This window comes from Sparus aurata, chromosome 23, assembly GCF_900880675.1.
Source record: "Sparus aurata chromosome 23, fSpaAur1.1, whole genome shotgun sequence".
Classification (NCBI taxonomy): domain Eukaryota; kingdom Metazoa; phylum Chordata; class Actinopteri; order Spariformes; family Sparidae; genus Sparus; species Sparus aurata.
The window spans coordinates 14,463,215-14,476,163 of NC_044209.1; the positions used below are offsets into that span (position 1 = coordinate 14,463,215).

The 12,949-nt window shown below is 42.1% G+C and overlaps 1 protein-coding gene across 3 annotated transcripts; it reads left to right on the forward strand.

Annotated features, from left to right (window-relative positions):
- The first annotated feature begins 627 nt into the window (after nucleotides 1-627).
- LOC115574844 (somatostatin receptor type 5-like) lies at nucleotides 628-8,000 on the forward strand. Of its 3 annotated transcripts, none has more exons than XM_030406464.1 (4): nucleotides 628-1,437; nucleotides 3,947-4,660; nucleotides 4,790-5,194; nucleotides 6,508-8,000. In XM_030406464.1, the coding sequence occupies exons 2-4, from the start codon at nucleotides 3,989-3,991 to the stop codon at nucleotides 6,592-6,594; spliced, it is 1,164 nt and encodes a 387-aa protein (XP_030262324.1). In that variant the 5' UTR covers nucleotides 628-1,437; nucleotides 3,947-3,988; the 3' UTR covers nucleotides 6,595-8,000. The 3 variants fall into 3 exon arrangements, with proteins under 3 accessions (XP_030262324.1, XP_030262325.1, XP_030262326.1); XM_030406465.1 differs by having other exon boundaries at nucleotides 3,972-4,660; XM_030406466.1 differs by having other exon boundaries at nucleotides 630-1,437; nucleotides 6,511-8,000.
- The last annotated feature ends 4,949 nt before the right edge of the window (nucleotides 8,001-12,949 follow it).

The following is a 12,949-nucleotide window of genomic DNA, read 5'->3' on the forward strand; positions in this document are numbered from 1 at the left end:
CTTTTTAAAAAGGGAACCTGATGAAAATGTTGACATCTTCACTACACTGAGGCAGGTCCAGGGATGATCAAATATCTCTGTCAGCTTGTCAGGAAGTCTGATATTGTTTATTACTGAGTAACATGATACTGAAATTAGTGTCTCCAATATTCCGTCCACCCCAATTTCATCAATTAGCCTAGACTGAAAACAAGACTTATTGCAGGTCCGTCTGAGACTGCATAGCTATGTGTACTAAAAGGAATATTCCACTGAATTGATTAGAAGAGTTTTTTGTTGACATAGCCGTTGTAACCTTGAAAATGAGAGCTTAGAATGGCCCGCACAGGAGGAAACACAGGATAAATGAGCCGTGTCATTATCCCAGAATCCTGAGTGCCTCTACACACCACTGTCCCTCCAGGGCAAGCTGTTACACACAGCTGTGCGACTGTGTTTACTTATATATACACTTATAAGTTGCATTAGTCTTCCTGACTGGTCCGCTGAGGACCGGTCGAACTGGGCCCTCTGAGACGTCATCAGCTTCCCTCTGTCCTTCCTTCACCTGCTTTGATGTTTTAGACTGGTGGAAAATGCAGGAGTGGAGCGCATAGTGTAAACATGCACACGCAGACACACACACTCACATGTTGGGTGCAACACATCTGCGGTCCTGTAGGTGTTCCCTATAGACTGGCCAAAAAAATCAGCCAGGAGTGAGGCATGCTTTTGTTTGTGTGGCAGCCTAATGTTAACGCGCTGACCCGAATGACAACCACATGAAGTTAATGGCTGGGAAGTAGACAGCTTTCCCAGACAATTACCATCAAATCTCTTCCCTAATGTGAGATCTCACCCTCCCTCCAAGCTTTTTCCATTCCAGCATGATTCCTCTCCCCTCCATCTCAGGTGCCCCTGGCCACCATCAAGGTGATTTACTCCCCAGGGTCCCTGTGTCTCTTTCTGTCTCACAAGTTAGTCACTTTATGATTGACTGAAGCTATAAAAGCATATGCATGCACAGGGGAAAGAGGAGACACAGATAGGGTGCAAGGAGAGCTTTTACACCAGCAACTGGTCTTGACTGTGAGGTGATGACAACCACACATGGGTGGGACTTTCACATGCAAAGGCGGGGTGACGTCCTCCACATAAATACTGGCAGTCACCCTGTGAGTGAATCCTCGTTAGGTCAGGAACGCGTCCCTCAGTTCTCAGCGCAGGAAAATCAAACATGTTGTTTTTTGCGCCTCTGACTATGAGAATCCGAGAGGGCTGACATCAAGACAATGCCTCAAGATGACGAGTCGAGTGTGAGGAGGTGTTTCATTCCAGCGACCGAGGACGAGAGAGTTGATTTTGACCTCAGAGAAAGTGAAAACCGCGCGAATACGGCGGGAGACGCGCATCACGCACCCTGATAGTGGAGAGCATAAAGCGCACAGGAGCGCACAGGTAAGCTGGATCCAAACTACTAATGTGAAGGCATTTACGAGTGTTACAATGTGTTTAGGCAGTTAATGAAATGTTGAATTCTTGCTGTTACTGAGAAGACATTCACATGTTTAGCATTTCGTATATGAGTAATTTATTTTCCAGGGGTCTGAGGCGTTATTTGAGTCACGCCTTGTGAGTTTGGAAAATTGTTTCGAGCCTCAATTTATTCAAGTTAATCTCAAGATCTGGGGGACAATGAACATTTCGGATGACTCTCGTGACTGTGGGCTATATCTGCTTTAGTTTGATGGACAAAAATGTCAAGCCTGGTGCAGCCTTGGGGGGGGACAGAGGCTGCGACTGTTTGTGTTCTCAACATCGCGCTGCGGGCTGCGCGTCACTCCGGTGTTTTGGAGCGCGGTTCACTGAGTCCGCACGTCACACCGTTTATTTGTGCAACACGTATTCACAGCCTCGGGTTGCAACGTCGGACAGCTGACAGTTATCATGATTATTATATTAGGTCACCCACAAGGCACCCACCAGGTGAGGGCTTGCAGGTGGCCAACGGACTTCTCATTGTCAAGGCTACATGTGAGTGCATCGTGTAATACATCCGTTACATCCCATGAAGACATACAGGATCAGTTCGGTGCACTCATTAGATAACAGATGTCATGTTATTGTTGTTATAGATTGAGGTGCAGAATGAAAATCACAACTCGTCTGTCAATCCATTGTTTTACAGCCTACATTAAATAATACATTCAATGAACACCAACCTTCTCCGAAGATGTCGTGAACGCTGCCTGTTCCACAAGGCAACGTAGAAAAAGAAACATTTAGGATCCAGAGGAAACGAAGAGTCGACTGGAGTCAAGTCACAGCTGCAGCCGTATTAAACCCTTTACTTCACCTCCTGTTGAACTTTAATGAACCTATTTGTAAACTGTTTTTCAGCTCATTCAGTGCGTGTCATCATATGTTGTGTGTTGTGTGCGACAGAATATTGTTAAGCCTCAGAATCAGGGAAGGATTTCTGCTATACAAAATCAATCATTTTTGCTCTGTGTGTTCTGCCCACAAACCCACTTCACGAATTTTAATGTTAACATCAGCCCTCCAGCTCCTAATGGTGTGGGCTACTTGCCCACTTGGCTGCAGCTTCTTCTTCTCTTTCTTTTCAGCCTCTGTCATCCCATTAAGGACATCTAATCCAAAAGCAGTGACAGTCTTGAAACCTGCTTAACTAAGGTCGTGTTCTTCTAAAGTGCAAATTCCCAGAAATTACTTGTTGGCCACATGCCCAGACAATTCAGCGTAATGTTTCTCTCCTCTCCTGTTAAATGTGGGCATCTTGCCCAGAGAGTGGTGTGTTTTTGTTAGAGTGCGTAGTGCAAAAGGTAGACAAAACATGATTTTTTTTTCTCCCCCAGTGCTGCAATGATTAGTCAATTAATCGATTGGTTGAATGTAAGAAAATCAATCACCTGCTTTTCCTATGATCAAATAATTGTAAAGGAAAAAAAGAAAAAAAAAACAACTTTCATTTAAACGTAAGAGATCATTGAGGGTGACAATGACATCGAGTCCAACAAAACAAAGAAAAGCAAAGGAAAAACAATAACAAGGAGAGATACTGAAGAAAGCAAAAGGCTTTCATTAACAAACTATTGGTTTACGATTATTTGATTTAAAAAAAAAAACAATTACTTAAAATAACAGTCAGTTACATAAAAGCCTTAAACTTTGTAGTTCTGCCACACACGTTAATAGATTAAATAAAATGATTGAAAAAAGTAAAATTAAAAAAAACTGTAAAATAGTGATCACTAACATAATTGACCATTAATAAATACAGTCACTTAAAACAATTACTTGTAGAGATTCAAGTGTATAAAACCACAGTTCTTGAAATAGCCAAAATGTATAAGAATATTGATTTGGTTCCAGGAGAAAGATGCTGTAAAATTAAAAGCAGTCTTTCCAAGTTTGTTTAGAGCGGGTCTGACACAAACCCTCTGAGAGGCGAAGCACTCTTGACAGATAATGCGGTAGCTTTTCAGTCGGGGGCTTCAAAAAGATACCAGTGAATATCACATCTTTCTTTGAGGGGAAAACCTGCCCAATCTTATCAAATAGAATGATGTGTACCATAACTGTCAGGGCAGAGTGAAAGACAGAGTCCAGAGGATTGAGACTTGGAGAGGATGCGTTCCCATTGTCCAAGACTGACATAAAAGCTGCTATGGAAAAAAAAAAACCTTTTCCTACAAAACAGAGGAAAGATGATTTTATTTGTGTAGAAGTTTCCAATTTTCTCTTTCAGTCCACTGACAAGATTAGCTCCAGTATGTGGTGGTTGCTTGTTTTGCTGGTGGTTTTCCTTCAAAAATGCTTAGCTGCTTTTCTTTGTCATTGATGATAGTAAACAAAGAGCCCTTTGGTCCTATATTTTTTAGCATTTGATGTTGTTGAGTATCCCATATAATAATCCTAAATTTGTTTCTGTCTTTTCTCTATTGAGGTATTTCCATTTGTTATCCACACAGACAGCAGCTCCTTCAACATGGATGACAACTGGATGTCGATATCGGAGAACATCAGCATGTCTCCCCCCTCCATTTACAGAACCTTCAACAATATCTCAGAAGTGCCCGCGCCGATGCCCTTCGACGTGATCACTGCAGTCATCTACACCATCGTCTTCATCGTGGGTCTTCTGGGTAACACGTTGTCCATCTATGTGGTGGTTCGGTATGCCAAGATGAAGACAGTAACCAACATGTACATCCTCAATCTAGCCCTGGCGGATGAACTCTATATCCTGGGAAGTCCCTTCCTTGGCACTAACAGTGTGCTTTCCTACTGGCCATTTGGTGATTTCCTCTGTAAAGTGTGCATGACCATTGATAGCGTGAGCCAGTTCGCCTCCACCTTTTGCCTGACGGTGATGAGCATCGATCGCTACCTGGCTGTGGTTCATCCTTTTCGCAGTGCCAGATGGAGGAAGCCGCACGTGGTCAAGATTTCCAATGCCATGGTGTGGGTTGTGTCCTTTCTGGCTGTGCTGCCAGTCACGATCTATTCAGGTGTGCAGGAGGAGTTCAACACCTGCAACATAACCTGGCCTGACCCGCATGAATTGTGGTCCATTGTCTTCATCCTGTACACTTCCATTCTGAGCTTCTTCGGTCCTCTGCTGGTCATCTGCGTCTGCTACCTGCTCATTGTCATCAAGGTAATGCGACAGAGGAAACTCTGAGAGGCCTCTGATTTCTAGTGGTGTCTAAGTCAATATTTCAAATTTTCCAAAAACTCAACTCAAATTTTCTCATAAAACTTTGTCAATATACCATCTCACTTTCAGGTGAGGTCAGCAAGCATGCGTGCAGGCCGGACCAAGCGCCGTAAGTCGGAGCGCAAGGTGACGCGCATGGTGGTGATCATCGTGTTGGTGTTCGTCATTTGTTGGCTGCCTTTCTTCACTTCTAACATTGTCAACCTGTTTCACACCATACCTGAGGCCAACACCACCATCTACTTCTCCCTGGTCATCCTCACCTACGTCAACTCCTGTGCCAACCCGATCCTCTATGGCTTCCTCTCAGACAACTTCAAGCAGAGCTTCCAGAAGGTGCTCTGCATCCACAAACCGAATTGTGTCGGCGCTACAGACCAGCTTGGAGGTAGAAAGAAGGCCACCGTGGACGACCGCAATGCTGTCTTCGCACCCAGAAGTCATGCACAGAATGGGCAAATTCAGATCATTGAGGTATTGTACAAACAGTATTCATGTGATCCATGTAATTCCTGACATACGTTCTTCTTAATTACAACATTTAACTGTAGTTATCGTCAGCCAATTTCAATTTTCAGCATCTGATTCATGGAATAGTTAATATTTATGAAACAAACAAACAGATTTAGACCTGACTCCTGGACCCAATCCCGAAGCCAGAGGGCAATACTTTAATTTTGAATCTTAAACACAAGGACGGAAAGTGAGACATAAGGGGCGTTCAGACCGAACGCGATAGACGCGAATGGAGCGGCTACTCTACATTGAAAATCAATGTAAATGGCGCGATTACACGCGATTCAGGCGACGGCGGCGCGAATGGAGCGTCTGGCGCGGCGCGAATGAAGCGTCTGGAGCGTCTGAAGCGTCTGGAGCGTCTGGCGCGGCGCGAATGAAGCGTCTGGCGCGGCGCGAATAAAGTTGAAAATATCCAACTTTTCAAGCGGCATCGCGCCGCGACATCCAATCAGCGACGAGTTCAAGCCGACGACGTCACTTCCATCACGTACGGTTGTTTACGGTTGCTCAGGGCAACGGTGGAGGAGAAGCTAGTTGTAGCTCACCTCAGACAGATGGACAGGCGCTCCACAGCTGAGATACAGCGCCTGTAGTTGGTGTCCAGGCGGGAGATCCTGGCACCGACCCGAGCTAACAGGTCCTCGAACTGGGCTCCAGTCAGCCTGAGCTACCGCTGGAACCGGTCTTCATCCAGACGTCGCTCCTGGAGGAGACAGTGAAATTCCCCCAGCTCTGTGTGTCTTCGGAGGACTTCATGAACCCAGACACGACGGCGGGTGGTTTTCCGGCGTTTCTGGGACTTGTACAGCAGGTACAGTACAGCAACGGTGGTGATATCAGCCATGATAGACGTGGAAAGACAGCGGGTTGAGAAATACCGGTTCAAAAATGAGCGGGCAAGCGGGCAAGCGCGAATGACGCGAATGAAGCGAATGACGCGAATAGTCCAAAATGATCACGCGGCGCGAATGGAGCGTCTGGCGCGGCGCGAATTAAGCGTCTGAAGCGATTGTATTCGCGTCTATCGCGTTTGGTCTGAACGCCCCTATAGGATAATATTATACTTTAGGACCAGAACCAAACCAAATCTACCCTGTACATGTGAATGAGTGCCATCAGCAGCATCTCCCAAATGTCCTCCTTTATCCCGCTTCAAAATGTGACCTCCAGATATGAAGCCCACCACCAAGTGGTCTGTCATCAGTGATGTTGTTTCTCATTCTGTCCTTACTGTATCCCTGATCTCTGTGCATGTTGTGTTGTTTCAGCAGCCTGTCCAGGTGGAGGCTATTGGGAATCTTGACAGCCAGCCTTTCACTTCAACCACAGTGGTGAATGGACAGCAATCAATATGAGTTTTCAAGCTGACCCTTGCTAGTGTGCTACCACATGGGACCTTTACTGTCGGACCTTGTATTGATATGTATTTACTTTTTTTTCTTTTTTTTTTGTATTGTTGCTGATTCTTCTGTGACTGGGACATTTAAGGAGAAGACCAGTGGACCAAATTAGTGTGAGGAGACTACGCAGACATCACAGAGCCCTGCGTTTGTTGTTTGCTATTTACGTCTTTGTACTGTAGCTAGGTGGGCAGCATTGTTCCAAGCATTATTTTATGTAACGATGTACGATCTCAGTACAATACAGTATACAGTCGTCATGAGATGTTAAAACTGTAAATTCTCAAATAACTTTATTCAGACTTTTATTTTGAAACGGGCTCATACTGGAAACAGGCGTTTTCTTGTTTTATTTGTTGCTGTGATAAGCTGTGAAAATCAAACAGCACAGCCAGGTGGATTCACCTCTTCTCCTCACGCGTGCTGGAGTGGACGCCGGATGGCAAAGCAAAGGAGCCACATACCTTATTATAAAATCCTGACTCACCGTTTGGCTGCTGGACTGTGAGTTTTGACATTTGATGCTGACATCACTCGGAAGTTGCTGGACAACACTGTGGCATCTCCGAAGCTGTAACTTTTAGCTGTTAACAATGGTATCATCAGTTTGAGCTTCTTTAAAATACTGTCCATTAAGACGGACCTGAGAGGAAATATTTATGTTAGAGACACTGTGAATTTCAGAATAGTAGGTCATTTTAAATATGGGGTCTTGAGACAGCCCCACACAAAAAAAAAACAGTAACTTGGGTGTTCTTTTTAAGAATCAATCATGAAGAATAATAAACGATCAAGTCTGCTTTGCATGCTGATATGTGTCTGCACGAAACAAAGCTGTTGTGTGCACATCTATATCCACTAAGAGACAGTTGATGCTTATAGTAGCTGTGATTTATCAACGTTATGGCAGGTTGATGTTTCAGACTGAAGCACTTTATCATTATTTCATTTCAAAATAGAACAATGGCAGCTTCACGCTTGAATGTGTCTCCATGTAAAATGATGTGGCTTCATTTCTATGATTTTTGTAAAGTCAAAGCAGTTTTATTGCCAAAAAAAAAAAAGAGGGAACAAGAAGAAGTAAAAGTGTTGTGTTTTCCTTAGATAATAATTCAGATCACTGAAACAGATTTGGATGTATTATGTGATATGACTTAAAATGGCTTGCCACAGAAACGATAATTTACATAGAAATCTGAAAAGTTGTCAGCAAAATGAAGCGAGGCAGTTCAGAGTTTCCCTGTGAGCTGACTTTCTATTGTTGTTAATGGTGGTGGGGTTTTATTTGTTTTTGTTTTTTTCCAGATCTATGATCTAGAAACCCTTTCACTGTCAGTTTAATAAATGCAACCATAGCAAAACCCAACGTGTCAAGTGTTTTTACTTGTTTGTTTCTTTAATAGTCTATCTTGGTACAATATCATGTGCATTTTGAAAGAATTATTGGTCATTTTATTCTTTACATTTTTTTCGTGCCAAAATGGAAAGGCTCCAGCAAGCGGTGAGAGGAGGAAGGATTGCAGCAACCAGTAACTGTTTCACTTTACGTGTAAAATACAAAAACTGTGACGGAAGCGAAAAACCAACATAATTCTTAAATCCGACTGTAACCGCTTTAAATTAATACATATTACAAATGAGCTGATTTGCATTTCATTTAACTTTGTGTATCAGCAGTACATAAGATGATTATCCAGCTGAAAACAATGCACATTAAACAAAGAGAAAAAGTGGTTAATAAAACTTTCTTGCATAATAACCACCATTAATAAATGACAAATTTTAAGTCAATTAAACTTTAATTGAAAAACTTCATAAACCATTTATCACGCAATTGCTTAAAGTTTTTTTGTTTTTTTTTATTGCAATTGTATATTCTACTGATGTTTGATACACTTTGTGATGGCTTAATATGGTGTATGAAGCATGCCTTTGTTTGCTAACAGTGTGTTATTAACGGTGAAATAACAACAAACTAACATTTTTTACAGCTTTACTAGAAGGACAAGTTGGCAGAAAGGCGCGTGTTACCAGCTCTGTTCGCAGCAGTAGTAAATGTCCCGTATGCCTCGGGCCAAGTGCACATTTGCAATGTGTGTCAGTTGAATGTTTATGTTGTGCTGTGTTTACTGTTGTAACAATGTCAAAGCTGCCCTCTTGACAAGTAGATTTTAGTCTCAAAAAGGCTTTTACCTGGTTAAATAAAGAATATCTTTACATGGAATTGTGCAGCACACCGGTACAGCACATCCCTGACAGGATTCACTGCTGCCTCTGGACCAGATGTGTATTCAGTAGTGTACTCGATCTCCTTTCCCTGAGAATGTTTGTCCTTTACTGCTATGTCCACTGCTTTATGTCTTCCCTCGTTTTTCTTCCATATTTATTGGCCCTTATTGCACGTCTGTTTACTGAAAACCTGTTCTTGTGACTGGGCGTGGGGGTAGAAACACACTTCGTGCCTTCTGCCGCTTCAGGTTACCTTGGTGTTTACAGTCATGCTGCTTTTGTTCCATTAATGTCAATGTCAAGCAAAAGATCCAGTAGTATTATCAAACACAGAAAACAACACATTTTTTCTAGAACAGTGTGTTTTTCATCCTCTGATCGTTCGGTGAAAGAATCAAATTTGAAATATAAACAGAAATATGCATATGAAATTAAAAATGTGTTGCACGAACACACATACACCCACTTGTTCTACATTTTCCTCATTGACCCACATTGTGACTTAGTAAGAAATTGATCTTGTAAATCAGCAACTCTCAGATGTGCTTTTATATCGTGGCAGAAATGGCAGTGATTTTTCCCTGCCATTAATTTGTGATAGAATAAATAATTCTACAGCAGCACAAATCTGTACTCAGTCCCTTGTACTGTACATAGCTGCTCATGCTCTAGGCAGTTTTTTGACTTTGGTTTTGGAAGGTCTAAAGCTCTGCAGTTTACAACACAGAAGGCATATTTCATCTCACATTATCCCAAAAGACTAAATGAAAAAGCTCCAGTTATTTGTAGCCAAATTAGCAGCTTGGCTCAAAAGGAGACTGCAGGTCAATCCCCTGCTGTATTCAGTTACTCTTTTGCCTCCATTTAGTTTTTGATATTATGACATTTGAACAATGCAAAGAGTTAAACAATGACCTGGGAAACTTGACAATATCATCCTTATTAGTTGTCCAACCACAACTCATGAAAGTTGGAAGAGTGGGCTGGTTCTCATTGGTTGTAGTTCTGGTACATTTGGTGCTGCAGGCAAGACTGCATCCCCAGTGATCTTTCCCAAACCTATGATTTATTTACACTGAGGTTTGCATGGCCTCTAAATGAAATATATAGGCGCACGAGAATTCACTGGTCAGCTTTTCACTGGAAGACAGCTTTAGACCCAACTTACACAATAATGTAATATATGATAATTATTCATAACGTGCCGGATATTTTTAAAATCAACAAAAACAGCATTAAACAGAGAAGCATTTTGGCCTGTATGCCGCAGCCAGCATTTCCATCTATCTGTAAATACATTAACAAATTGCCCACTCATGGAAGGCTGATTGGGCAATTAACTAGACGTACATTCACCAACCAGTTTTAAAGTGAAACTCTCGCCAAAAAGCAACCGAGGATTTATTTGTGAATATATATGTGTCAAACCTTCGTGTAAAAGCATAATTACGACGAAAGAGGCACTTTTAAGATTTACCGTAGTTTCGTTTTCGGGCAAGCTAATTTTCAATGGAGTGCAGGGGCACTCATAAGCTAGCATCAAAATCAATATTTCTCCCACTAAGAAGGCTCAACACAACATGAAACTTTGCTCGTAGTATCAACAGGGTCTCTACACATGAACAAGAGCATTGAGAACATTGTTTGTGTACACAGAGGTTTCTAAAAAGAGAGTTTTTGGACGACTCACGTGAGCAGCAGCACCTCCAGCGCGCCGCCGTCATGGCAGACAAAAAGTGTCGATCCCCGAGTGCGACCCAACAGGTAGGAGGTCCACCATTACTATCCTTCCTGTTAGGTCACACTCGGGGATCGACACTTTTTGTCTGCCATGACAGCGGCACACCGGAGATCCAGCCCCTAACGTGAGTTCTTTTTAGTAAACTCTGTGTACATAAACAATGTTCTCAATGCTCGTGTTGATGTGTAGAGACCCTGGTGATAAGCGAGCAAAGTTTCATGTTGTGTCGAGCCTTCTTAGTGTTTTGAAAATAGCAATTTGATGCTAGCGTACCACTAGCATCAAATTTCAATGCACTCCATTGAAAATTAGCTTGCCCTGAAAATGAAACTACGGTAAATCTTAAAAGGGCCTCTTTCGTCGTAATTATGCTTTTACACGAAGGTTTGACGCATATACATTCACAAATAATGCCTAGGTTGCTTTTTGGCGAGAGTTTCACTGTAAGTCTTTTCTTTTGTAAAACCACAAAATATTATTTGAAAACACTTCAGATAAAGCATAGATTTGACCTTCGTGTCCAAGTACGTCCAAGCCTCCTCTTTGCCTCATGATGTACGAAGCCCTAAAGGACTCGTAACTGACTGCAGAAGGACAGAAACGACCCCCTGGTACCTCACATTTGGAGAGAATAGATGTTGTGCTAGGCGCTTTTCCACACCTACCGCACAGTTCAACAATGAGCCCAGGCCACACTTGAAAACAACTTCAACAAGTGACACAAAGGTCAGATTTATGCTTTTTGGGAAATTTGATCAATAGTACATTTCAGTTTTCCTAGTGAAAGACTTTGAGGCTGAAGCCTGACTGGCTGAGTTGGCAAATCTGCATCTGGTTAACTACCTCTGTTAAAGAGCAGCTAACTGCTGCTTCGATGAACTTTAGGACCGTCCGTCAGAACAGGCCTCTCAGGCAGGCCTCTTCCACACCTGCTGATAAATCTCATTTTGGCACGGAAGAACATGCACTTAGTTTATTTATTTTGCAGGTAATGACTGAGGACGAATACAGATCTCCATTTCGTTTCATCACCTCAGTCCCAATGTTGACCAAGAACATCTGAAGCTTCTAGATGTACCCCATTGTTTTTGCAAAAGCAGTGACAATATCACAGCCTGTATGCAGGTCAATGACAGCCTGACATACCGCAGAGTTGTCCAGTCCCACCTCTTTTGTTTATTTTATCTGTCTTTGCTGTTTTCCAGACATACAATCAGCAAGTCATTATCTTCACGGACAAATTTGCCACTGCTTCTTCTGTGAACTCTCTCCTAAACCTTCCCCATTTTTTGTGATGCAGTTCATTTTACCCCTTAAATGTACCCGTAATTGACTTTGTGGAGCAAATCAAATTAATTACTTCGCAAATCACATCTGGTTTCCATTATGGTTATCCCTATCAGCAGTTTTGCCTATTTACTTGCCTTGTTGAAAATCGGCCCGCACACTTATTGTACCATTTCCTGTCATAAAGATCGTTAAACACCAAAAGATTAAAATATAATTTGTTAAATGTGATATATGATTCATGATGATGCAGTGCTGATGAGGTTTATTCTCATGAAAAAGATCATAGTTTAGGTTCTGGTAGTCAATGCAACTGAGACATCAATAATACAAATGAGGTGTTCTGTTTACGTCCAAGATGAGGGCCTTTTATCATATCTTTTTTAATCCCTCTTCACTGTGAGACTAGCATGAAATTATCTTTAATTGAGACTGAATAGAAAAGGGTATCATGAGGATACCACTTATTCTCAATACCTCATGAAGTTGCTTCATTTTAAGTCAATCGTATTCATGAATGCTGATTTGATTATTTTTGTATTAAGTGGTCGTGTTTGTGCTCATTGCTCGGTATCACAACCAGGAAATCAATCTCATTCTTTTTAAGTGGAAGATTGCGTTGAGCGTGGAACGAGTGTTTGTCATCAGAAGTGCTCTCAAGCTGCTGGGAAGAAAAAAAAAAATCAGACAACAGGAAGCTGGCTGAACCTGGCTCTATGGACACACAAGATGTGTTTGTTGACACACCGAGAGGAGGTGGAGGGTGAGCATCTCTATAAATAAACTACATGTCAGTCTCTGTAGTGACCACGAAGAAAGGAATCCAAGCATTCATGTTGGTGGAGGTGAAAGAGATGCTGCGAGTCACTGACTTCTGAAAGGCAGGAAGTGAACTGTAAATGTTTTAGTTCCATATTCAAAAGAGTGTGCTGTCCGTATGTGAGGCAAGAAAAAAAAAAACTATTATTTCTTGTAAATCCCTCAACAAAAATGAGCAACTGAAGTTCATATATATAAGGGGGAGCACATCATTTTCATTAAACACTGACAAGT